The following is a 22,593-nucleotide window of genomic DNA, read 5'->3' as shown; positions in this document are numbered from 1 at the left end:
TGAGTTTTGAGAGACTCCAAAACGATCATGATACAAACAGCTTTAGCTTAGAAAAAAATATCTCACCCCAGAAGTGTTCAAAGGTTTCATAATACAAATTTTCATAATCCACCTTTTTCTAAACATTTCATGCTTACCAGACTGGACTTTTGCATTATTATTTGCATTAACTATGCAAAACATCATCATGGTTGACAGCAGTATCAGACATCAGAAGGGGAACTTATCCTGCACTTATCCATATTTTTTTGAAGCTGTAACATATTTTTTTTTCCCTGATACACATTCTAGCAATTTTGTCCAAAACAAATTATCAATATTGCATACTTGCTCAGCATGACACGTTCCTTTAAAGTAACAGTTAGGAGATTATCGGTTTATCCGAGCAATGCCTTTCCTACTGCTGTGCTTAGTATCAGCATAGTGATAAAATCCTCTTAAAACAGTTCTGGGGTCCAGGCAACATTGTATGCAATATTTTTTCAATTTTTATTTAGCAATTGCTTTAGTGATTTCAAGCCTTTGAAGGTCAGGAATGAATGGTAGATTTAGGCTAAATTATTTCTGTCTTTAAAAGTTATGGCAGCCCGTACACAGTGCCCTGTCTCAACACCAACAGCCAAACTGTTTGGAACTGCAGTTATACTGCTGCTGGCTGACTTTCTGAATAAAAAGTATTAGAAGCAAATGCATTAAAAACCACACTGCAATTTAAAATTGCATAAATCAGGACTCAAAAAAACAATAAAAATAATTCATATATTTTTTTCTATTGTCATATAACAGATTTCCCACAGAGATGCTTAACATCATTGTGATAATAATAAAACAGATTGCTTGATTTCACAATCTTTGATGAATGACAATAACTTTTCACAATTAGACACACATATAAGACAAACACAATCCCCGCACACCTCACAGAGTCATAGTTTCTTATCCCACGGGAGCGGATATATCCCAACCAACAAGACATTTTCATAACATTTCAGCAGTGTTAGCAGCTTGAACCAGCAACAGAAGTAGCTATTCCCTGTCTACCTCCACAGAAGTTGCAGTTCCTCTTCACGGGTCTAGGAATCCTGCATGAAAACAGCACAAGTGCCTCTTGTAGAGGTATTAAGGCTTCACCCCTCGCTCCAAAACCTATGAGCCTTGGCAGGTTCAATGGATTTATTTTTTTTTTAATTATCATTATTATTATTTTTAAGAATCCCACCAGATGGCAGTAGCATGTCTCCCCAGTAAAACGGAGCACTTCTGCAAAGGACAGCTCCTTATTCATAGAACATGCACAAGACTTCCAAAAATCAGAGAGGCAATTTGAAACATGGGGCACAAACAGAGTTTGTTGCTGAAACTGAAATCCCGATTTTTTTCAACACTTTAAGAATGTGTTAACAGTGAATGCTTCAAGAGCAAATTGCTCCGTTTCCAGCAAATTAGGGACGCAACTTGGCTGGTGGCAATTTGCCAAACTAGAGCGCAGTTAAGCAAATCCGCAGAACCTGGGGGAAGGTACCTACACATCTTTTCCTGCTTCAGCAACTCCCCCCGCCTTTTGTCACAGTTCAGAAACACCAAGCTCTGGTACTGCTCTAACATGCACATCTTCACTCGACGTGAAAGCACAATGAAAATGGACAAACGTAGCAATTTAATGACGATTGTTCGAGAGATTCTTTTCTACTTTGCCAGCTTGGGTTAAGTTCACTTTAAAATCTACACGTAGTCAAAGGAGGTGACGTGCCAAGGATAGCTGATTTAAAACGTAAGGGTGACTAGATGAGCAAGGATACAGTTTGTGTACACAAACACTAGCGGCAGCAATACCAGCCTGCATGAGTTAATAATGAAAATGCTGAAGCACGACGCTTTGGCTCTTCATGAGTGAAAAACTCCAGCAGCACATTAGCTACCCCAAAACATCATAAAGTACCAGACAAATGAACTAATGACAAATACTAATTCAACTGCCAAGTCAAAATCTCTCTCAGTAAGCTAACGGGAAACTCAATACCACACACTACTGAATACTCATTTGATGAGCTAAACTTGACTGCAGGATAAGTTGTATCTTTCTAGACAATGCAATGACACATCTGAGTAGCAAGATGAAAGACTGCTTCTTCAAATACTCAACCTGTCTGTAGAGTAACATCCATTTCCCTCAGAAGTACAGATACAAACTTTTCAGTTACCTATTAGTGCCAATACGTGCTCAGAAAGATACAGATAAGCAACAGAGTCCTTATTCAAAATGAGCCAGGGCCTTATGTTACTGAAAATGCTGTGTTGCACTTGTACCAAAGTATACAGTTTTCATGTCTAAGTCAACTTAAACTAAAAATATCCAAATCAATGTTTATGTTCAGTTGCATTATCTCATATAGCTAAAATTAAACTACACAAGCACTCGTTCACATTTTGAATGAAATCTAAAATCCAGTTTAATTATTGCTTACAGACTCTCACATTCAGTCTGCATTCACTTACAGAACTTAATACGAAATGCCAAGAGCCTAACAGTGACCACTGAATTCAAATATATGTGAGCAAAGAGGAACTGAATTTTAGCCAATTACATTCTCGGTCTGCGCAGCCTTACAGCGTTACCAAAGGAGATCTGACCTCCAAGCTTCTGCTTTTTATTCAACCACCTCCCACTTTTTTTTTTTTTTTTTAAGCTGTTGTTATCTTGAAGTAAAAGCTGCAGTTATAACTTTGCAAGCATAGACCCACCAGTGGCAATTCCTGCTTGGGTGGAGGCAGTCGCACGCTCGGGGGTCTCGGGATGGGTGGACACTTTTGGCACCGTTCTACCTGATGCCAGTCAAGAGCAGACCCTTCTGCTTTCTACACTTCTTTTTTTCCCTTCAGCATTCTTAATGATATTATATTTAAATATGCAAGCTTGACCTTTTATTCTAGTGAATATTATGAAAGCAGATCTCTGCCTTCACCTCTTTTGGGCAAATAAAACTGAGAAAATAAAGACCTAGGAAATGTATACAGGTAAACAAAATGCTTATTGAAATGATAACGAGGTCTGATCTTACACAACAATCTAAATTTAACCAGCCCTGTAGCAATTAAGTTAAAAAAAACTCCACACTTTATCAAAAAAATATACGAACAGATGGAAATAATCTTTAGATAATTTTTTACAGCAGATTTCCTGTCAGTTTTCATTCTTTGATATCGAATTTTTTGTACTGTACCATAGCAAGATCAGAGCAGTGCTAACTGTACAACAGCACCCCTCCGACTTTGAAAACTTTCCATTTAAATTAACTCCCCAGGCCTTCTGAATTAAGGGACACAAGACAAACTATAACATTAACCTGCGCCTAGCTCATGCAGTTTGTTCAGCCTTCTTGGAAAACATGATTTTATTACGAACACTGATCTGGTTAGGAGCGACCAACTTTAAGGGCTGGGACGAAGGAGTAACGTGTCTTGCTCTTCTGAGGCCTGTCCTGCAAAGCACTCTGCCACCGTACACTGGTACAGACTGCAAGCCCAGTCACATAATACTTCTATCTCAGTAAAATTAAAGGACGGACAATACCTAAAGCCAAACTCCTTAAGCACCACAGAAAGCCTCGACTCAATGCTGTGGAAAGTTCTGCAGGGACACGACACAGTTGCACACTTCAAACTTTGTGATACAGGAAGTGTGCTGCAACACGCCTGCTCTCAAAAACACCACCAAGGCGTCCTTCACGTTTCTAATGAACATTTCAGAATATGGTAAACTGACAAAGAAAAAAAGTTACGCCACTTTTGCTTCAGTGATCCTGAAGGGCAATAATTACATACATCTTATTAAGGTGGTCACAAAATCTATTAGAAGAGATTATGCTCCACTGACAGAATCCTCCGAAATAGCGGCTGGGGGAATAAAAGGACCGTAGGCAGTACTACAGTAAGACAGAAAATCCCATTTACATTTATGAGAGGAGAGCAAAGTTCAGATATTCTGTTTCAGGCTGTGTATAGCATACTACTGCAGGTCAAACAGTCTCCTAGACAAAGATCTTGACAGGTGACTGAAGGAGGAAGACATTTTCATACGCTTTTAATTTGTAACTTTTAAGTCAGGTCAAAACACATATTCTAATGCTCATTTGTTAACCTGAAATTTTAGGAAGCACAGCTTAGCTACAGAGAATACATATTCTAATAAAATGTATAGAAAGTATATAAACATGTTGCATTTGTCTCAGAAAAGAGTGATGGTGTGGCCTGTTAGTCAGAGGTTGCTCTTCACCACTCTAAACCTCGTTCTGCCAACAAAAACAAGTGAAGCCAACTTTCTAAGAACAGAGAAGAACCAGTAAAAAAAATTTGTAGTAAGCAGCTTTCTTGTATTCTGATTCAAATGACAAAAACAAGAATGAATTATGATCTGGTAAAAAAATGAAAAGGAAAAATCGGTTCAGTTTTTTTTTTCTTTACTCACCAGACAACACCAAAGGCTCCATATCCAATAGGTCTGTCCGGCTCAATATCCAGTTGCTGTTGTGGATGTTGTGAGTGCTGATGATGGTGCGCTTTAACTGCAGCAGCTGCTGCAGCTTGTACCTGAGCTGGGGCTGCTGCAGCTGGTCCAGGGGCCTGACCCGGTGCCGGTGATGGGAAATATGGCTGCTGCTGCCCTGGGTTTAACATTGCCGCGGCCGCGGCCGCAGCTGCCGCGGCCGCAGCTGCCGAAGAGGCATGCTGCTGTACGGGATGTACCGCAGCTGCAGAGCCTGGATGCAAGTGATGTTGAGGGTGGTGGTGGTGATGGAGGTGAGGAGGAGGGAGGTGAGGAAGGTGGTGGTGATGGTGGTGGTGGTGACCTGCTGCTGCTGCAGACGTACCGCCATTGTAAGCCGCCATCATTTTTGCGTTGGCTGTTGTGCCACAAAGAGACATTCAAAAAAATGCCCTTTGATTGGATAACAACTGGGTCAAGCTGTCATTTGGCCATAAAAATGAAATCTGCTACACTTTAAAAGAAGTTGGGTTTCATCATACACGGCCCACCTTTAAAAACATGGAGCTCAACTGGCCTTATCTCTTCGTGAAGCCAAACAATTTGGAGAATCTCTTCATGTGTGCATGAGCCAGAGTGCACGAACCCTCTTCCCCCAAGAGTCCAGCTGTGGTTGGCTACTGAAACTCCATCCTTGGGCAACTGGGTTGGGTTTTGTTTGGTTTTTTTCCTTCACTTTTTTTTTTTTTTTAAATAAAAAAGAAATACAGTGATCAATCCCCCTTCCCTCCAGGAGGAGGATTTGGAGTCTCTCCCCTGGAATACCCTGAGAGGACTGGTAAGTCTACCCCTTCCATTCCCACATCCTCTCCATTTATCTCCTCGAAACCTCCCTGAGCGCCCAGGCACCTCCTACATAGCTCCCTCCTTTCAGACACCTGCTCCCTCAAATATAGCAAAAAAAACTTGGGAGTTTGCAACTTTTCCTTGAAGGCCTGAAACACACACAAGCACCCAGAAAAAGTGAAGAGGGACGGAAGGAGTGAGGAGAGGAGGGCGAGGATAAGGAGGGGGAGGGCAAAAGGGGATGAGGAGATAAAAATAGATGGAGGAAGAGAAAGGGACGGGGCAGAAACGAAAACAGCGGAGGAAGGAGAAGGAGAAGGGGCGAGGAAACAAAAAATGGGAGCGGGGAAAGTGACAAATGAATGACAGGGGAGAGCGCGGGGCCGGGGGATAAAGAGGGGCGAGGGGGGGGAGGCGATGGGGGCGGCGAGGGACGGCGGCGGCGCCCCGGCCCCCGCCTGCGGCGGCGGCGCCCTGACAGCCTGACCCAGCGCCGGCGGCGGGCAGCGCCTCAGCGGGGGGGGCGCCGGCGGCTGCAGCCCCCCCTCCGGCGGGGCGGGGAAGGACCGGGGCCGGGTGGGGGGAGGGGGTCTCCGCTGCGTGCGGAGGTGAGGGGAAGGGGGGGGGGAGGAGGGGGGGGGCGGCGGGCTCTCAGGCCCCCGCCGCGCAGCGCCGCTCCGCCCCCCGGCCGCCGCCGCCGCCTCGGCCGCCCGACCCGCCGCCGCCGCCACTCACCTCCTGCCGGAGCCCCAGCGCGGAGCGCACAGCGGGCACGCGCACCCGGCCTGCCCTCCCCCCGCCGGCCCCCCCCCCCCGCCCCCATGCGGGGCGCGCGCCCGACGCCCGCCCGCAGCCAATCGGACCCGGCCCACCAGGCTCCGCGAGAGCCGCCCCCACCCAATCACCGCGCGGGGCCCAGCTCGGCCGGCCCATAGGACTCGGCCGCTGCAGAGACTCCCGGGCTCAGTCCCGCCCCCTTGACCCCCGCCGCCCAATCACCGCGCGCCTCCGCGCCCAGCGCCAGCGAGACCCCGCGAGATTCCCTCACCTCATACAACCCTCACCTCGGGTGGCCCCGCCTTCTTCACCTTTCCTGCCAATCACATGGTGCCGCTCCGGCCCACTGGCCAATCGACTCTCCCCCTATGCCGAGTCCCGCCCCCAAGGCCTGCTTTTGGCCCAATCGCAGCCCCCTATCCGATCCAATTAGCCAATCACAGAAACGAAAGCCCGAAAAGGGGTTACTGGGCCAATAGTGCTCGGAGGCGGGGCGACGGCGTGATTGACAGCTCTTCTCACGAGTGGTTAGCGGCGATGGGCGTCAGAGGAGCCCCCGTCCCTCAAATCGCAGCGCCGGGCGGTGGGTGACGGACCAGGAAGTCGCTGGTGCTCCCGTCTGCAGGTGGGCAGCTGGCCAATGGGAGGCGGGGAGCCGTCTGATGAGCGGCGGGAGGGGCCAATGGCGCTCCCGGGGCGGGGTGAGATAAGGACGCGGCAGGGCGCGGAGGTCACTGTGGGCGCTGAGGGAGGCGGCGGGAAAGCGGAGCGGGAGCTGGGGTGAGGGCGGCCGGTCTGGGGCGCAGCGCGCCCGGGGTGGGCTCCGTCCCTGTGCCCGGCTGCTGGCGTGGCTCCCTCAGGGCCGTCTGCCCGTGCGCCCCTGGGGCGGCGGTGGGGCCCTCAGGGCGGTGCTGGCTCACTGGTGAGCCCGCTCTGCTCCCCGCCCAGAGCCGAGCAAGGGAAGAGGAGCTCGGTTTCCTGAGGTAGATGTTTTTTGCCTCAGCCCCGCTCTCCAGAGGAAGGTGATTACTAAAGCTGTCTCACAAAAGCAGCTTGCCTAACTCAGCTAACGGAAAGGCCAATGTGCTTTAAAGCTGGGGGCTGGCCTTGAAATGTATGTGGGTTTTTTTCGTGTTTTGGGGGGGGGGGGGGGGGGGATGGCATGTTTTTGGAGGAGTTTGGTGTTTGGCTTTTTTTTTTTTCCTTTCAATTTGAAGACCAGAAGGTAAAGCTTGAAGGCTTTACCTTAATGTCTTGCAACAGCTTAAGACAAGGGAAAATGCAGAGTGCTGGCGGTAAGGGCCCGAGCCTTGTCTGTAGGCTCCAGAAGCAGGTGGGAAGCACAATGTGACACTTTAGAATGAGCTTCCCTCTTCTCTTAGATCAGGAGGGAAAACAAAGTAATTAGAGGTTTTAGATCTTTTCAGCAGATAGCCAGTAGCAGATGCTATAGCCAATCCTCGAAGTCTTTCTGAGGTGTACTGCAGCATGCTCAGTAACACACTCAGAAGTTTTTTTCAGATGTGAAGTATGTGTTAACCTAGGACCAAAATATTTTTTGTGGTTTTAGTTCACTTATGCCAATAATCTGCCTGCTTGGGGAATGCAGTGTGGTTCGTTGAAGCGTAAGTGTTCCCTAAAACACAGAGATTAAAAAAATTTGACAGTTTTAACACTTTCCATTTCTTGTCTGAATATTAATCACATCTGATTAATAGTTTTACTTCAGAAAAGCTCTTACTAGTTATCAGAGCTTTACCCACAATGGTAGTAGAGCTAAATGAACTGTGATAGTGATAAAGAGGTTCCTTCATATGATTAAATTGGGTGAGCAGTTCCAAAGGAAATAAATGACTGACAGTGAATTTGTACATGCCCCTGTTAGGAGTGAGCTGACAGCCTTCTCTGCATCTGGTTCCTGTCTGAACAGAGCAAAAAAGATGAGCAGAACTGCAATAGTGCAATTGCATTGCTGAAGTTTTACCAACAAATCCCTGATGGTACAGTATGAAGTACTGTAATCAGTTTTTTCTGTATGTCTCTAAAAACCAGAACATCACTGGACTTCTATACAGCATGGAGGAGAGGAGCCTGTCAATGTGGAAGTCTGTTGCAATTCCTAAAACTTGAGTGCAAAATCTTTTTAAGAATGGGGTTTGGATGCTTTTTGTCTGCTCTCATAAACAAGAAAAGTCTTGCAGGAATTAAGACAAATTTCTTTGTTGAAACTGTTTCTGTTGCATTTTGAGATGTTGTTAGCTAGTATTCCAGTCTGGAATTGTAGTAGAGTTTTGCTATCATGTCACAGTTTCAAGAACAGAGACTTTACTTTTTTTTTAAAAAAAAAAGGTAAGCAAGAGCAGATTTGCTTTACAGCCATTTTATAATATTATGTATTAGAAGAAGAGACAGAATACTTATTTAAAACTTGTATTTCTAGCTGCCTGTTTGAAGCTTTTATTGAAGTTGATAACAAACTGCCAATGTGAGTAAGAACATGGCACGCACCGAGGATTCTGTTGGTGTCTGCTTGTCCTGGCTCTGGACCGGTATGGTGTGCTGTGGGGGACAATGGAAGGAAGTATGTTGGGTGGGCCTGGGCATAGGGAAGTGCTGTGAGGACTGGAAGGCTTTTAAAACTCTCCCACACATTTTCATTACGGACTTCTTTTCTTTCTCTGTTATTGCAGAAATCTTTCCACATAGTAAAATCAAGCAATTGCCTGATAATCATTGTATGGAAACTTGGGTTCTAAATGTGTTTGCAGGTTGATGTCTCAGTGGCATTATTTAAGTCCAAATAGAGTGTCATCTTTTTTTTTTTCCAGTTAAGTACATTACTGAGTTAATTTTCTCATGTGTCTTTAAACAATTGATTTTCCATAGAGTTTTATTTTTACTGGTGTATCTGCTGAAGTCAGTCATCTTTGACTGCATGTTGGAAACAAAAGGGAAGGAAGAAATTATTTATCGTGGTTTTGCCACTGGACTGTAGTTGAATTTATGGTTGTAAATAAAGTGCTCTGTGATATGGAAAAAGTCAACCATAAACCGAAAGTCTTGTAATGACTGCTTATTGAGAAGTGTTCACAGACGTTAATTGCGGAGCCTAATCTCTGTAGGCTCCTTATTGCTAACGGGTGCGTTGTGCTCCAGAGGAGTCTACTTCAGGTGTGTCTGGGCATTACCTTAACATTTGTTTCCCTGGTGACTACATGGAGCCTTTAGAGAGAAGCTTCTGAACAGCAGTGTTTAATATTAAGCAGGGTGATTTTACTTATTTTTGCAGTGGATAGCGAATAATTCAGGCCTAGACTTCTGGTAGCATAGTTTAAAGCTCTCGTCTCCCCTGGAGCAGCTTGTGTCCCTGAGAACCTGTTCTTTCAAGTATTGTGCTCACAAAAAGATGGGAATTGGATCCACTTCTCATTAGTGTATAAAGCATCTGTTTACACTTCCTCATGAGCAAACCAGTTGCCAATTAACCTGAGGGAAGTTCCAGCTGAAGCTCATGCTGGTTTTTATCCTTATTACTTTAAGGAAGGATCAACACAATGGGGGTTGGACTCAGCATCTTTGCTGTAGTTGAGGATGTTGCATATGTGCAGCTTTCCATTGCAAGTATCACATGATGCATTATGAGATCATGAATATTGCATGCATTTTTATGAAAAACAGACTTCTAAAAAGTAATAACCACAGGTAAGCTTTTGAAAAAGTTTTATATTGTTTATTGATGCCCTTTTTCTTTGATGATCATCAAACACCAACAATCTCCAGTTTTTGGATAGAGGTTATCTTCAGTAAATCTCAGAGAAACCAGTAACCAGTTCCATCAGCTCAGCCTTCAGTCTGACTGCTCGTTTATGTGTTGCCACTGAGTGATCTGGGGCAACTCCCAGGGCCACTATTTGGTGAGCAGGATTAGTTGCCTGAACCAGAACTCTACATCCAGCTTAAGCATTTCCCCCCACAGACCTTTGTCTAAAGTTACTGACTTCCTACTGATGTGTCATACAACCTTTTCTATTAGCTTTAGTGAATCACATCCATGGTGATTTCATTTTTGGCTGTACATGAGTAAATAAGTGTCTTGTCTTAGAAATACTCTCAAAGTGTCAGTAGACACTGTCACATAAATGAATTTTCATCAGTGAGGGCAAAAGTGTACTGGGTTGGAGTCTGGGCATTGTCACCAGTTTTCCTGACAGCTCTTGACTGGGCCTCTACAAAGCGTGCTTTCCAATTTCAGTGTAAGTAAAAGCTGGGACCCACTTTAGTTTGACTAAATGCTACAACCATATTATCCATCTTTTATTTGCTCTTTGAAGTTGAACCAGCTCTTTTCAATGAGGTGAGAGACTGGTGAGATGGCAGCTGAAGCGGTACGCTTATCTTACGCGTCCATATGGAGTTACGTCGGGTGTCAGTGCTGAACGACCCGCCCTAACAAGTATATCTTCCTTCTACTCTGGGTTTGTAACCACTTTTAATTGATGTCCCTGGCCTGTGTCATGCTGTGCTTAAGACTGTTCAGCTGCTTTTTAGGCACTTCATGCTCTGCAAGTTAAGGGCGACAAGTGCTGTTGATTCATATGGAGGTATGTTTAAGGAAAAAAACCTTTTAAAAGAATATTAAGGAAACATGAAACTTGCAGACAAAGTGCTTAACTTCTAATAGACTCTTTGTTTGCTCAGTCCAGGTCTGTTACTTGAAAGTGTTAGCTATTAGTTATATGAATCACTCCTACCTAGAACAGGGCTGCAGAATGAATTAATCGTGTGCTATCGTCAGTCAGTGCTTCCTTGTTATTTAATGCCTCTGTATAGGAAGCATAAGTCTGCTGAGGGGGAGCTCATTACAGAGCTGGCTCGTATAACTTTGAGCAAGAGTGTTTTGTGAGTGGTTCAATGAGCTTGAGCTGCTTGATGAGTGAGTTGGCAAAATCTAACCATAGTAATTTGAACTGGGCAGGTAGAGACACTGCTCTAGATCCTGCCAAAGCCCAGTTTGATTGCAACTAATTTGTCATCCCCAGTGATGCATGGAGATATGCGATTGGTGACTACTGCTGATGAAACATGACAGATCAATTCTAATCTCTTACTGGTGAAGACAGTTATTCATGGGGACATGCATCTGTCTCTTGGTATTTTATTCACAGTAAGAGTGCTGTAAAGCAGTAGCCAGTCTGCTGTTTGAGTATCAAACGCTGAATGCTAGTACATCTAGATTTGTCAGGCACTCTTTGTTAAACTCATTTAAAAACTACATATAAAAGTAAATACTGTGCATTAGAAACACAGGGCGCAGACTTGTCCCTTTTCAAAAATCTACTGTATCAAGTTTAGTCTTTTCTGACTCGAGAGATTTATTTTCCTCTTGGATTTGCCACTTGCTTTGCAGGGGTATAATCTTTTTGACAGCACTCTGCATAAGGGCAAGGGATGGAAGACAATTTATAATCAGACAGTTCTATTTCTCTGATGCTCCTCAGCAGTGTTTTAACCTTAAAAATCTCCCCAAAAGATTGTATCATACTGCACAGTATAAAATGTTATGGTCCAGTTCCAGACATAGGCTTTGTGGGGTTTTTTGTTGTACCACAAGAACTAGCTGTGAAAACAGGACTCTGACTATTAGAATAAGCTTTTGATTTCATGGCTGAGCATTGTGCATAAATGTCCTTCAGCAATTACGCATGTAGAGGGTTTTGTGACCCTTTAATGCAGAAGAAGTAACATTAAATGGAACAAAGCATAATAAAATGCTTGCACAGATTTGTCTCTGATCCCCAAAAGGGGTGCTCTGAGCTGCCCTATTGATAATTTATCATGTGGGTGTTTGACAAGCCCACACATACCTTGATATACAACTCTGCAGATAGTCCTCAGCGTTCTGTAACACCATGGTAATATTTTATTCATAAATCCTAATGCTGAAGCCCTTAAGGTGTCATAAATGTGGTGCTAATGCCTGTGAATTTGAGGGGGTTTGGTTAGTCAGATAAATATCATTCTCTAAATAAACTGTGATCCTAACATACAACAGAATAAACATGAATATATACAAAGTATCATGGGATTAAAATTCTGTTGGTGTATATTAGTCCTTTTCTTTGCAAAGAATAATTTTCCAGAGTTTTCATCTTCAAAACCTTTTATCTGCAAAACTGGAAAAGAATAAATTAATCCATTAAGATGCAGTGAGGAGCAGGGGGAAAGAATATTTTGTTTGAACTTTGGTTGTTAAAGGTTTGTGTCTTAAAGTTTGCAAGGATGTGCCCTCGTCAAAGAGGAGGGCAGGGTTCTGCTCGTCTTGTTGAATGAAGGACAAATCCCTGTCCTGCTCTGGGCAAGGCGTTTATAAGAAGATGGGGGGGGTGGGAAATCATGTACTCAAACCAAGTGGATGACCTGGCATGAGCTTGTTAATCCGCCAAAAAGACATGTTGACCAAGATAAGCCTCATCTTTGTCTTTAAAGCAGCAGTGTGGGAACTTGGCTGCTTCTTTGAAAAGCAATTAAAATGATGGAATGGTAGGTACTTCAGTAGAGCTGCACAGATCTGACTGAGCGATGGGGTAGGGGACAACTGGTGTAAATGACAGATGGTGTCATCTAAGAGACTGCATATCTCCGATGCTGGAGATCAGACTCTACAGGCACTTACGTTGCTTCACTGGCCTGTCAGCCCCGTGTGTAGCTCTTGCAGGGCGGTTTTTGTGGTCGGCAGCTGACAGCTTTGCCCTGAGTTTCAGTAGGCTGTATGTACAAATGTGAAGATCATGATTAGCACTGGGGCTTGAATTCGTCCTACAGACTATGGCCTCCAAACACTGAACTCATACCCTGTAGTGCTTTCTAGCCAAAAGTGATTTCTTTTGAATTTTCTGAAGGAGTTACTGAATTATTTGCTCTCTGCAGAGTGTAAGCGTGAGCTTGTCTTTAAGTGGGAGTGCTCAGGTGCTTAAACTTGGTTTATAATAATTTGCCATTTAAAGACCTCAGCCTGATTGTTTAGTTCTTTCTGTCTTATTTTCCTTCTTGCTGCTAAACACCGGTTGCAGGAGGTAGAGGGGAGGTCTTTATCCCCTGCGGCTTTTTGGAGAAGGCGACAGTTCTGCAGTTCTCTCTGTTCTACATTTCTTTGCACCAGAAATGACCCTGCTGCTCTTTGTCACCAGTGTTTCCTTTTATCCCTCTCCTGGCAGCTGCTCTTGCTCCATTTTGATGTTGGAACAGCAAATGAACTCCCTCTGAAGCAAATGTCATGCCAGTAAAGATGTTGAAGCAGCAAGAAAATCATCCGTGTCTCTGAAGACTGAATTGGAGACCTTTGTGAATGAGATGTTCTTAAAATAGCTCCACAGCATGTTATCTTCCCTAGAAGGTGGAGAATTGAAAACCCCACCACAAGCCACTTGTTTTTGTGTGAGCAGGTTCCCTAAATAATGTTTTTTGGAGTGGGGAGACAAGCAGATTGTTTAATTTTCCTCCAAATTAAAATAGGTACAATAACATCCAAGCAGTTTCTGATATATCTTCTTAGTGTTGGGGGAGGGAGGAAGGAGGCTAAGACACTGGTACTTATGTTGAATTTTCTGGATTGTAGATTTAATCAGAATAGAAAAAGCTGTTGCTGTGGTGGTATTTTTGGGAACACCATCTTTCAGACACCTGACTTCCTGCTCTGCCGTCCCACAGTTAGCTGGTTGTTCTGTCATTGATTCCAGCGACAGCAAATTGAACGAAGCAATTGAGTTGATCTGAATTGATTGCGTGTTTCTCCGATGGTATGCCTCTTGCTAGGAGTTTTGTTTGCAGCATCATGGCTAATGGTCATGATTATTTCTTGTCCTGCATTCAATTACACTGAAGCAAAGTGCTTCCAACAGTTTGCTCTGTCAGACGAGCTGTATTCTGACCCAGTGTTCTGCAGGTAGGATTCAGTGAAGTCCTGGGTAGGAGATTAAGTCTTTGGGTTGTGAAGTTCTTGCAAGTGATGATCTATCTGTAAATGCCAGTTAGTTTTGTTTGCTCTAGCGTTATAATGATAGCACAAAGTCCAACCTGATTTTGATTGCTCTCCCCCCACCCCCCTGCCCTTTATTTCCAGTTTGGAGAGCTTTTTAGTGCTTTTTCATGTAATGACTAATTTTGTCTGGCATAATAGCTCATAAATCCTTCACCACGTCAGAGTTCCTCTAGTGTTGTAATAGACCATGTGCATTTAGTATCAAAAAGGAACAACGTGTTATGGAAACACTTAAACAGTAATTTTTAAATTGTGGTCTTTGCATGAGCACCCCTACCCATTACAGCAGGGCAATTTTGAGAATGCAACTAAAACAATTTTTTTGTGAGGTACAGAGTAGTGATTATTCCCTGTGGTCTTAACAATATTACTGTATTTCTTTGTCATACACAACTAGTCAAGATAGGAATATGTACAGAACCAAGACATCTCGAAACTAGTAAGAAACAACAAACTTGCAGCCTGGTTCTTGACGTTTCACTCCAGCATTATGTTCAGAGTGTGATCTTGGTAGACTGGGATAATGTAAAGCGAGTTAAACTTAAGTTTACATAGAAGATTTCTTAGAATTAGTGCAACACAAAGCCTGTGCTTTATTAGGTCGTCACAGACATGAAAAACAAATTTCGTATTGACTCCAGAATTATATCCATATATCTGATAGTAGACTTTGGTAATGTTTATTTGAACTGGACTGTGTGAAGCCAAATCCGCTTAGTTCGTGTAAGTTGGCATGGCTTCTTTCAAATTTATTTAACTTTTGTCAGATTGTTCAGTGGGTGTTTGTACTAATGCTACCTGTCAGAGCCTGTTGTGTTTGTGTCAGAGCTGGTGAGCCACCTGCCCAAGTTATTAACTTACATTGATTATTTTTACCATAGGTTATGTACCTTTTGATGCTTTGGGCTCATATCTGTTGCAAGAAAGTATTTAATAGGTAGAGATATTAATTTACATTAAATATTATGGTGTTATTAAAAGATCTGTTCAGCGGAATTTCAAATAACTAATCTGAGATAATCAACAATAAATGTAGAGCCAAAAGCTTTTTACCTTTACTGCGTTTTTTTCATAGCATTGTTAACAAAATAACAAAACCTGATTTCTCCAGGCAAAAAACACTGCGTGATTTTAATCTCTGTGTGACAGTACATTTATATGTTTTCCAAGAGTTGCGTCATCATTTGCTGCTTGTTTAAACATGTCACATGTTTAGTGACCTTGTTCTTCTGTGTCATCCACTGTTTCTGGAGTGAAAACTAGCTAAAAATAATACCAAGCCAGAAGTTGAGTAGAGTTGCTCTAAATTGCCCTAGCTGAGGATCTGGGCAACCATGGCCTCTGTGGGCAGCAGAGATTCTCAGCTGGTGTAATGTGAAATGCTTTGTATAGGCAAACCCCTCAAGGAAACTGTCAGTGTGTGATGATAAAACCTATGTGGTTCTGGCCCTGTGCAGTCTATCATAGTTTGGATACATTCTTTGGACTCCTGTTGCTCCTAGGTGCTTTTGATTCACTTTTTCTGCCACATACCTCTGATATTCATGGATTACTTAATTTGCACAGTGTGACCATGTGGACAATTAGTTGTTTATGATGGTCTTAATTATGGTGAGTGTAATGTCAGGCACAGAGGTAAAGATCAGGAGGTTTATCAGTCAGGACAAATCTCTGACAGTAATCACAAAATTTATACCCCTCAGTTTTATGTTGGGTAAGCACATTTGCTTAATTCAGCATCGAGTTTACATGTCATGCAATTAACTTGCTGTCTTGATTCAAACCTACTAGCTAAGAAAGATAAAGGGTTAGGAAATAATCTTCATTTACATGTAACTTGGGAATTCCTGGTTTAGGTGACTGGAAGGTCTGTTTCTTCAGTTAGACAGACAACAATCATTATGTTGTACATGGAGAATTTTGTTGGTTTAAGAGCTCTTGCTGATAGTTTTCCACCTGAATGATCAGCTAGCTCCAGGTGTTTGATTTCCTGATAGCCTCGGGAGAGCCCCTGTCAACTCAGTCTTAGCAGCAGAACATAGTAGCAGGTAGAGCATGAGCTGTTTTGGCTATAATGTCTGTTGTCTTTTCTCGGAATATATTGCAGTGCTCTCTTTCTGAAGTCCAAGAAACTTTAACTTGTTCTACATAAATCATGCAGGCAAAGCAATACTCCATGTGAGGTACATTTTGGGAATTTGTTACTTATGCTGTTGCTTCACATAATCCTTTACTTGAAATCAGAAGTCTTTGAAGAAAATAAATCTTGTGTTTTGTGCACTTGGGAGCAAAAAATGCACGCCTCGTGTGTAACATACACGGTAAAGGTTGCTATTCTGATCATCAAAGAATGATTGTAATGAATGGATACCTGTCTTCCTTATGGAATTGAGTAGTTTGTATAGGAGCAGGCAGGAAAATTGATCAGGAAAAGTCTGATACAACATTTTGCCAGAAACATGAAGAGAATCTTCTATGGGCCTGTGAATATCTGAATACTTTTTTCTTGGACTCAGTGGAAGGGGAATTGGTAAGTAAATGTACCAGATGCAAAAATGAAATCATTAATTGAAGAACATGGACTTTTATAGCAAACAGTTTCATAACTATATTCATATCATAAGTTTAGCTAGGAGAAATATTAAAAATTTTACACCAATTTTTCACCTTTTGTGTGAAGGTGGAAATAATTAGCATTACTGATAGAAACAAAAAATTTTCTCTCAGTTGTTCTAAGACCATTAATGTTTTTCCTGCTTTTTGACATGATAATGTCCCTTTAAGGGCTTTCTTTACTAGATCAATTCCTTTCCTACTAGGAGAACTAAAGCTTTTCAGCTGTCCATCCAATTTATCCTTCTGGACTTTTCTCATATCAAGATAACCAGCAGCAATGCTCCCTCAGGAGACTTGTATCAATTAGTTACACATCAGTAATTTCTGTGGTATTGGTGGACCAGTCAGTTGTAAGAAAGCTGTTTTGCAAACAGTTATGGCTGTTGGGGGTTTGTCTTTTTTGGTGAGGATTTTTGGGTTTTTTTTTTAAATAGATCTTTTACCTGGCAGCTGTTGAAAACCTGCAGATTTACACATGTGCATGAGGAAATATGGGGTAGCTTTAGACAGCTCCTTTTGGGATGTTAATTGCCTTTGGATTTCACATAGTACTAATGAGGGGCCATGTTATACACAGCTAAGCAAATTTATTCCGAAGATACTTCTGATGGAGAATATGTCATCCCAGAGATGCAGGGCTCTCAAAGTACAACAGTCGTTTGTAGCTGTTGCATAAATCTCTTGTGTCTATCGGTGTATGTGTGCCTGCTGCCACTGTGATGGCACTCTCTGAAATGTATGAGGCTGAATTACAGGCATCCTAAAGGCTGCTGGTAACTTTTTTTTTTGCCCTATGGTCTTCATGATATTCAGTTTAATTCACTGTAAAGGAAAGTGGGATGTAAATATTCTGTAAATGAGACTCTGGGGTGACATAGTAGCAGTCTGGCATTAAAAAGGAGGTGCAGTCTGAAGAGAAACTATCTGAGATGCCAGTCGCAATTCAGAAGCCACTGTTGCAGCCTTATATACCAGCGTGTATGATGAAGAGGGGATGTGTCTCTTGTTCCAACATGCACTAAGCCTTACTTTTGCAGTGTGATGCTGTGCTGCTCAGCAGATCCTAGAGGATCTATACAGCATGAAAATCTTGACATCTGTCTCGTGTAAGCTTTTCTGAATTGCTTCTGGTGAGTAGCTGGACATTGCTTAGGTTCATATTGTTCAGCAAGAGGACTTGGATGTTGGTGAAGTGCTTGGCCTTGACATGCTGTGCTTCTGCTGCCTTTGCCTGCAAGCCTTGCCCACGTATTTCACTACACGAAATTTATTTCTGCATTATTTATTTCTGGTTTTTTGGGGGGTTGCTTTTTGCGCTATGTGTGAAGAGTCAGACCTAGTGAGAGCTAAGCATGTATCAACAGCATTTTATACTCTAGCCACAGCACTGGCCCCGCTTACAGCCCTGGTGTCTCTCCAGCTTCTCAACATCACTGGCCAAGTTTAAGACAGTGGAAAGAAACTATATTGATAATGTGAGTGGCAAATGCAATCTAGCAGGAAAGCAGGTTACTTCCCAGCTGGAATGCAGACCAGGCTTCAGTTAATCCCTGCCTTAGCCAGAGAAAGGTGGTTTTAATCTATTTATTATGCATTTGGTTGTTTTTTCAGCACTGCTATATCTGCAAATGCCATAGCACTGTTACAGTCTTTTACTATCCATTCGCCATATAAGCAGATGTATCAGGACATGAAGCTGTTTTCAGTTACTCAGGTCTAATCCCAAGTAGTGTCATAGGATCTGGTGAATTGCTCTCGGTTTAGACAGAAGTAAATGAGAGAATAACATGTCATTTTTAAGATTCTGCTACCAGCAGTCTTAGGGATTTTTTTTAAGACAGCTGAATTTCTTTTCACTGATGTTTAAGACAAAACTAATTTGATATGATTATTAGAGAAGGAGAATTAAAAGGACAAAATCATACAGGAAGCTCATTAAAATGGAAACACTGAAATAACTGGGTAATTGGGCATTGATTCTGTCCTCACCCCCTCACTCACTTTATGAGCAGTTTTGTATTAAAAGTAACATGTCTGCAGGATGATGCTTCAACATCTGTTATTGCTGAAACAAAATGATTTGCTTGGTTTTTTCCTCTCTGCACATTCTTCCAACATCTGCATGTGTAGATCTGTCCTGTATATTAATCGTATCTAACACTGCTCCTTCCCAGGGAAAAGCATCAAAGGGTGTGGGATCCTATCTTGGGTTAGGAGGGGAATGTTTTGCTGTGAGATTTGGTATTGCCCTTCACTTTTATTAGATATTAGGTGAAGCGGAGTAACGTGAACGAGGACTCTGAGGGCTGTGAGTGTGAAGCCCCTGCACAGCTATCTTGCTCTCAAGTGTGGTTCTGTGAAACAAAGAAGTTCACAGCCTATGGCCTGTCTGTCTTCCGAAATGTGTCACCTTACGTGATTAAAACTATGCAAACAATGTCCCTTATTTTCTGTTCTCAGAACGTTTGCAGGCAAATCGCCATTTTTTGAAAGTATTGCGCAATTGAAAATGCTCAACAATTGTGTTGGGATTTTGATAGTTTTATAGGTTTATCCAATAAATTGATTATAAATCTATCTTGCTGAATGTTTTCTGTTTCAAACAGTCTGTGATTATTGGGATAGGAAGCAATATATTTTCTTTTATGTTTTGGATGATTGCTAAAATATATAAGGTTGCGTGTGCCAATTAAAGATTCAGTTTATGAATGTGACTTGCTTCTCAGTATTTGTACTATAAAAATACAACTGCATAAAGGTTCATAGCAAGAAAATAGAAAAAGCTGAACAATAGATTTAAAATAATATTTTGAAATCTCTTCTGATCTCTAATTATCATGATGTTAATTGTGTCTTCCAGTCTTCAAACTATGTCTAGTTGGGAAAGCACACGCTTAAATCCATTCCTATCCAGGAAAATGCTTGAGCTTAATTTTAAGCATGTGCATAAGTTATATTAGTTAAATGACTCCTAACTATTTGCTTAAATCCTATCCAGTGTTAGACTGACTAATATATTAGAATTGCAGTGTAAATAAGATAAATATGGGTGTTGGTTTTGCTAGGAATTTATCACTGATTTTGACTTTTACAGTCTTTTTTCTGGTACACAGCTGAAATCAAAAAAGAATGGAAATTTCAACTAATTTTTTAATATGCTGAAATGTATTAAGTTACACAAAAGAATCCATATTATAGTAATCCTGCATATATACAGGAAAAGAGTACCCAGCGTGCATGGCAGATGGTTTCAAAGGAAATCCTCGAGAGCTAGGATTAAAAAGCAATTTTCAGCAAGTTTAAAATGGGTCTCCATATTTGGGTCACAGATATTAACTCTTTCATTGCAAACAAATGAGGGAGAAGTCTTGTTGGATTATTATGGAAATGTTTCTCTCAATAAAAGCTGACCAGTGCATACTGCAGAATCAAAAAGTGAGAATGTCAGTTGATTCTGCTTCTGAATGCAAAGAGAAGACTAACATAGATGAAGTAATGGATTAGGAAAACACTTTATAGCAGAAATGAACAATAGTAGAATGATACTGAATCCAAAGAGAAGAGCACTGGATGCTCAAGATGCAGATCGAGAATCTGGGCAGCAGTGTTAATTGTGTGAATGGATGACAGAGGCTTTGCCTCAGATGTCTTACAAGAAAGGATATGTAGGCCTTAGCTGCAAACAAAGCATCTCCTATGCACGTAACCAAAGTGTGATTTTTTTGAACGCTTAATTCTTGGAACCCATGTTCCCAATGTAATTATGTGCCTTCAGAGGGCAATTATGACTGCCTAAATTAGATTTCAAAAATTGAACATCCCAAGCTGTTGTCAACCATCGTGTGTCGCCAAGTCATGATACTATTAATACTTGGGGGGAAAAAAAATTCAGCCATGATGACAGTTAACTTTGATCCCTATGTTTGTGAATGTAGTTCAGAATTTTGCCTTAGATTTTTCAGACTTGCATCATTCAAAGGGAGGCATATTAGATCAGTTCACTTTCTTCTGTCATTGTTATCTTCCAGGACTTCTGTTTCAAGTGGTTTTTGAAAGTTTCTGTGAAGTACCAGATGATCTAAGACCTGATCCAGATGTCTTTGCATAGTCAGAGCAATCAATTTTCTTGACTTCAACAAACTTATGATTGAGTTCTAAATGAAGGAATTGGTGTTGACTTTAGAGAATTAGTTGATTTCCTTTACTCGCTGTACAATCAAGTATTCGATAAAGCAGGATTTTCTTGTATGGACTCAATTGTCTCATGGGTCAAAAGCAGTTTTTTGTCAGGGCAAAACAATGAAAGGGGGGGTAAGCTTATGCAGATCACCAAAAGATTAGACAGGTGGAAAACAGAAGCCTGAGTTCTCCTGTTAGGGGACAAATGAGTCATCCAGAAACTACACCAAGGTGTAACTGTGAAGCAGTGTGTGACATGCTGTTAAAATATCTGAAAAGAATACTGTAAAAGGGAAGATTCTCAGATGTTTATCTGTTAGAGATGTAAAAATATTTTACTTTGGTTGTGCATTGTTTTCAGTTAAAATAATAACTCTCATGGAAGTAATTCCTAGTTTTCTGCAGCCTTCTTGGAGATGATTTTTGAAAGTGAAGGTCGGTACTGCATGTCGGGTATTGTGCAAGACGATATTTCCTTTGCTTCTTCCTGCAGAAGAGTACCTGAGTGTTTTGAGATGAGATTGCAGCACTCTGGCAGTGGGAATGGGAAGCCAAATAACCATCCAGGCCTAATACTTCTTAAATTGTACTGAGGAGCTACCAGGCTGTCCTAATGTTGATAAATGCTTTTCCAAAATAATGTTCTGCTCTCTGACAAATATGTAAAACTCTGTGAAATTATTATGTCATTGTGCAGAGTTCTGAATACTAGAAACTATGGCTCTTTAAAGTCGTTAAATGCTTTCTTGCCTTCAGAAGCTCTTAACAGGAAATATTGAAGGTTCAGTTCCATGAGTGCTTTGGAATTTCTCTCTACTTATATCTTTTTGTAGTGTACATTTATTAAAAAGTGTTTTCTGAGTAGATTACCGAAAGCAATAACCTATTCGTATCAAGGCCATGAATTCATGTTTAATGTAACTAGTTAGACAAAAGTGAAAGCTTACATACAGATAAATTGTGCTGTAGATGGGCTTCTCTGCACTTCTTTATTGATGGTACTTTCAGTAGCAAGTTGAGGAGAAACAGATAATGAAAATTGATTCTTCTCTGCAGGTCTCTTGCTTACTGTTGGACTTTGACAGAACTAATCTGTGAAGATAATTAAAGTTCCTTTGCTCTGAATGCTGTAAGTGATTTTTTGTTTGTTTTATGGAAATCGTTAGGAGCCTATTTGCCTCATGTAGGGAAGAAAGGGGAAAATGACAAATCACAAAGAAGTGGTAGAAATGGACTTGGTGCAGATTTGTTATATGACTGTACATGATGCAGGAGATAGTTCTAAACAGCATTTTGTATTCAGGAACACCTGTGTCTCCATTCCAGCCATGCTGAAAAAATGCAGTAGTAGAACACTAACTGCAAATTGCCAGAAAAGATACCAACGGAAGCAATGTTTTCATATTTCTATCAGGACTACTAGACTAGTAATCTCAGCATGGTGGAGGGAATCTGCTGTTGCTGTGTGTCTTATGTGTGGTTGAGAATAAACACCTGAAGTATCAGTATAGGATCTTAACCAGAATATCATGCACAGAAGTTGGAGGAATGATAAAACTTCTGAATGAAAAATTTTCCCATTGGTAATGACACAGAGTGGTTGCCCTGGCTGTTACTTAGAGTAACAGTTGAGTTTCAGGTGCCATGATAACAT

The 22,593-nt window shown here is 41.8% G+C and overlaps 2 protein-coding genes across 32 annotated transcripts in view; one reads left to right on the top strand and one right to left on the bottom strand.

Moving 5' to 3' along the window:
* Window positions 1-6,118, bottom strand: part of NLK (nemo like kinase) — a 64,409-nt gene extending 58,291 nt beyond the window's left edge. Inside the window, exons 1-2 of one of the 5 annotated variants that reach the window (XM_074845634.1) lie at window positions 6,065-6,118; window positions 4,466-4,901 (exon numbers count right to left, since the gene is read on the bottom strand). In XM_074845634.1, the coding sequence (XP_074701735.1) occupies window positions 4,466-4,890 (425 nt within the window). In that variant the 5' untranslated portion in view covers window positions 4,891-4,901; window positions 6,065-6,118. Of the gene's footprint in view, window positions 1-4,465; window positions 5,822-6,064 lie in introns of those variants that run through there. The other 4 variants (XM_074845632.1, XM_074845633.1, XM_074845636.1 and 1 more) reach the window with 4 other exon arrangements.
* Window positions 6,119-6,611: 493 nt separating this feature from the next.
* The window catches only part of LYRM9 (LYR motif containing 9), a 51,672-nt gene continuing 35,690 nt past the window's right edge, over window positions 6,612-22,593 (top strand). For 8 of the 27 annotated variants that reach the window (XM_074845098.1, XM_074845095.1, XM_074845083.1 and 5 more), the window contains exons 1-2: window positions 13,321-13,540; window positions 21,996-22,068. Coding sequence is in view for 1 of the 27 variants with exons in the window: in XM_074845075.1 (XP_074701176.1) it covers window positions 10,702-10,707 (6 nt within the window). In the remaining 26 variants the exon portion in view is untranslated. Of the gene's footprint in view, window positions 6,732-6,817; window positions 7,129-7,991; window positions 8,107-8,546; window positions 8,656-10,389; window positions 10,708-13,320; window positions 13,541-21,995; window positions 22,069-22,593 lie in introns of those variants that run through there. The other 19 variants (XM_074845100.1, XM_074845097.1, XM_074845087.1 and 16 more) reach the window with 14 other exon arrangements.

The sequence above is a fragment of the Strix aluco genome, chromosome 19 (assembly GCF_031877795.1).
Source record: "Strix aluco isolate bStrAlu1 chromosome 19, bStrAlu1.hap1, whole genome shotgun sequence".
Lineage (NCBI taxonomy): Eukaryota > Metazoa > Chordata > Aves > Strigiformes > Strigidae > Strix > Strix aluco.
This window is presented reverse-complemented; position numbering and strand designations above follow the sequence as displayed.